Raw genomic sequence first — 3,621 nt, 5'->3', positions numbered from 1 at the left:
GTGAGTATGATACATTTAAATGGGAAGTAGGCTTACTGTGAACATCCCCATTTTAGTCGTGGCTTTGCAGTATATTATTTTATAAAGGCCTATTCAGGAAGAAACGTTCTTAAATCAAGCCTCGATTGTTATTGGAATGTACGATTAAGTTGAGACAAGTTGATACAAACTGCTGTGCAAAGTGTGGGCGAGATTGGTTCAACCGTCAAAGAGGTATAATTATTCATCTTTGAGGAGACGTTACCCCTCCATTTTCCGACTGCACTACAGTCCACGTTGGTTTATAGTCTCTCCTTATGTGCTAATTATTCTCATTAACTACTTGAAAATATAGAAAGGAGAAACAATTCCCTCGCTTGGATCAATTCAATCAATTTTCAGCAGGTTTGTGGTTTTCTATATTTGCAACTTTACTGTCGGCTGAATATATCGAGCAATAATTTTTTAAGAAAGAAAAAGTTAAGTGTCGATTTTATAACACCGGTAGACAAATTACAGACCAATTATTTTCAATACACAGAGTGATTTATGGATCCATTTTTAGGAAACACTAATAAACCCAGAACATAATTGTTGAAATTTGTATGCTTACGGATTTGAGTATTTGGAGGTGACAAAAGTAGCTCATCGTACTTCGATTGATCGTGAATGTCATCTTGTCAATACCACATGAATGATCTCATTATAGACCTATAAAGTATGAACGTAGACCTACCATTTAGCATTCACTTTATACTGTCAAAAATATTAGTGTCAATTAGTGAAAGAAAACTGCTTGCAATTGGAATTAGTTGGCATGCTAAAAGTTTTTAACAATCCACTCTGAAAAAAAGCCCAGGAAACATTCTCTATTATAAAATTCACCGCAATTCTGAATTTACTCGAATTGGTTTGCATGATATGCATTTAAACACCACCTCTCCAAAAACTTCCCAGTTTACCAAATAGTACCATGATAGGGCTTTAACAATGCTTAATGCAGTCCTGGATCATAATTAAACTTCTTGTGAGTTGCCAGTTTCAAATAAATCTGATCTCAAAGAGTGATAACATTGTAAAGTAAAATACCCTGTGCACAAAGAGACTCGGTATTGAACTATCATGTCGCTCAACCGCTCTGTTTCCGTGCTTCATAGCGAACAAAGCCAGTTAACAGAGTCTGATGAAATTTTCATAAGCGATGAAGTACAGTTGTACATAGACATAGCTTTAAAGCTCATCTGCCTCCCTTTTCTGTCTCTTTGTGGCATCCTGTTTAATATTATCAACATAATCGTCGTCATCAAGATTGGACTCACAGACTGTGTCAGTATGGCCGTTCTGTTCCTGGCCATCTCCGATTTCCTCCTTTCTGCAACCACTCTCTTCCACGTCATGGCCGTCGTCCCAATGAAAGTTGACCCTTTTGCCACTCTGGACCCCACTGGCCTGTACTTTCTTTCGGGATGGATAAGGGAGATGTTTTTAGACATATCCCTCCTCCTTACCGCGTTCGTTTCGCTAGAGCGCTGCCTGTGTGTCACCTGGCCTCTGAAGTTCAAATCAGTCTTTACGGTCAAAAGATCAGCGGTTATATGCACTGCCATCTTTAGCCTCTCCATTCTATCTTACGTCCGAGTTCATGTCAGTCATGGAATCCGTTGGCAGTTTGACGTCACCACAAACAGAACACGTCTGATGTTGTGGCTTGCAAAGGACCGAGAAGAGGTCTTAAAGTTCACCAATGCTTTCCACAGGATATTTCTCTATAATGTTGAGTTGGCCTCAATCACTCTTAGTGCGATCTTCATGGCTATTCGGATCCGGGCCTCAGCTAGGTTCAGACAACAGTCAACTGCAAGGGGATCTCCATCCAAAAACAAGAACACGGTGTCCAGAAAGGACAGTAGAGTGGTCACCATGGTATTTCTGGTCGCCGTGGCGAGCATCGTCCTCCTTATGCCATCTGTGGTGTTCGTATACGCCAGGAGGGCCTTCCCAGATTTCTTCAGCTACCAGCGATATCCCAACATGTTCTCAACCGTTGTGAACGCTACGTTTGCTTTCTCCTCTCTCAACGCTTGCGTGAACATCTTTGTCTACTACAACTTTAACACACGGTACAGACAATTCATGCAGCAATACGCATGCGGCCAAATGGGTGAAAAGAATACAAGTACTCGCATAGCAGGTTCTTGAAAAAAGAAGCATTAATGAGCCAAGTGTGGCTAGGTTTTTTAAAAAGTGAATCTTCTTTTTTTTTTCAACCAGAGAGAAGATATGTACACATGTATAAGGAACTATTGTGATATGTATCTATAGGCAGGGTTAAATACTATACAGATTGGTAGGCTATGTTAGTGGGTCGCTAAGGGGTAGGAATGTAGGTATGTACCGTTTGAAGATATGTAGGTAGGTAGGATGGAAGGTAGGTAGGTAGACAGGTATGTAGGTAGGTAGGCAGGCAGACAGGATAGTAGGTAGGTAGGTAGGTAGGTAGGAGGTAAGTAGGTATGAAAATAGGCGGACAGGCAGGATGGGTAAGTATTTAACGACAACCGAATCAATTCTTCTACATATCATTATGATTGTTGGTACAATATTCTGCTTCGACACAGAGACAGATACATATCATAGATTAATAGAAGGGCGCACGGGTAGGTGTGGAGATAGGAAGGAAGGTAGGTAGGTGGTATCGTGGTACGAGGTTGGCAGGTAAATAGGTAGGCAGGAAAGTAAATATTAAAAGACCCCTGCATCAACTCCTCCACACAACATTATTATGATGGTTGTTCACTTTACATAGAATCACGCCTTAAAATTGTATTTATCGTCACTCTTTTTAATATCACCGAGAGTGTCTGTATTGACTATCTTGAGAAGAAACAACACTGTTAACATTCAGCTCATGGCTTCGACAAGCTGCGAGCGGGCCTTTAAATTTTTTATAAGAATTAATTCTTTCTTTTTTTTCTTTGTTTGTTCGTTTGTTTGTTTGTTCGTTTGTTTGTTTGTTTGTTTGTTTGTTTGTTTGTTTGTCTGTTTGTATTTTTCTTTCTTTCTTTCCTTTCAATACATGAATAAGTAATTGATCTAATAAATTAATGAAGGAATGGATGAAGGAATGAAAGGATGAATGAATGAATGAATGAATAAATGAATGAATGAATCAATCAATCAATCAATTAATGAACAAATAAACAAACAAATAAACAAATATATAAAAATAGGTTGGAGTTACCGCAAGCAGCCGTAATGTTATTCCATGTCGTATAAAAACATGTTTTCCTCGCGTGTGTTTGAATTATCTTCTTGTACTGTTGCTGCTTAGAGAGCACCTATTTTAAAACGTATTTTGTTCCAAACGGCGGCAGTTCGTCTCAGAAAAAAAGCAATGAAGCATGAACTCCTATTTAGTTTAGTAACATAGTGCTGTTTTTTTGGCAAGAGCAGCGACTCCAAAAAAATAAGATGTTTTTAATATTATACTTATTACTTGAGGGTGCGGTAGCGGAGCAGATAGTGCGCTCGTCCCAGAGGCGGAAAAGGCCGGGTTCGAGCCTCGTTTCGGATACGGATTTTTTCGCCTCCTCCTGCCCACCCAGCAGTAATGGGTACCTGATTTCGAGTTGGGGGAGTAAA

The 3,621-nt window shown here is 39.6% G+C and overlaps 1 protein-coding gene across 1 annotated transcript; it reads left to right on the top strand.

Moving 5' to 3' along the window:
- The first annotated feature begins 1,101 nt into the window (after positions 1 to 1,101).
- LOC101853096 (proto-oncogene Mas-like) lies at positions 1,102 to 2,178 on the top strand. Its single transcript, XM_005100797.1, has one exon. It carries the CDS (start codon positions 1,102 to 1,104, stop codon positions 2,176 to 2,178), a length of 1,077 nt encoding a protein of 358 aa, XP_005100854.1.
- Positions 2,179 to 3,621: the final 1,443 nt, after the last annotated feature.

Source organism: Aplysia californica, unplaced genomic scaffold (genome assembly GCF_000002075.1).
Source record: "Aplysia californica isolate F4 #8 unplaced genomic scaffold, AplCal3.0 scaffold00260, whole genome shotgun sequence".
NCBI lineage: Eukaryota > Metazoa > Mollusca > Gastropoda > Aplysiida > Aplysiidae > Aplysia > Aplysia californica.
Note: the sequence above shows the minus strand (reverse complement) of the source record. Positions and strands in the feature narration are given on the sequence as shown.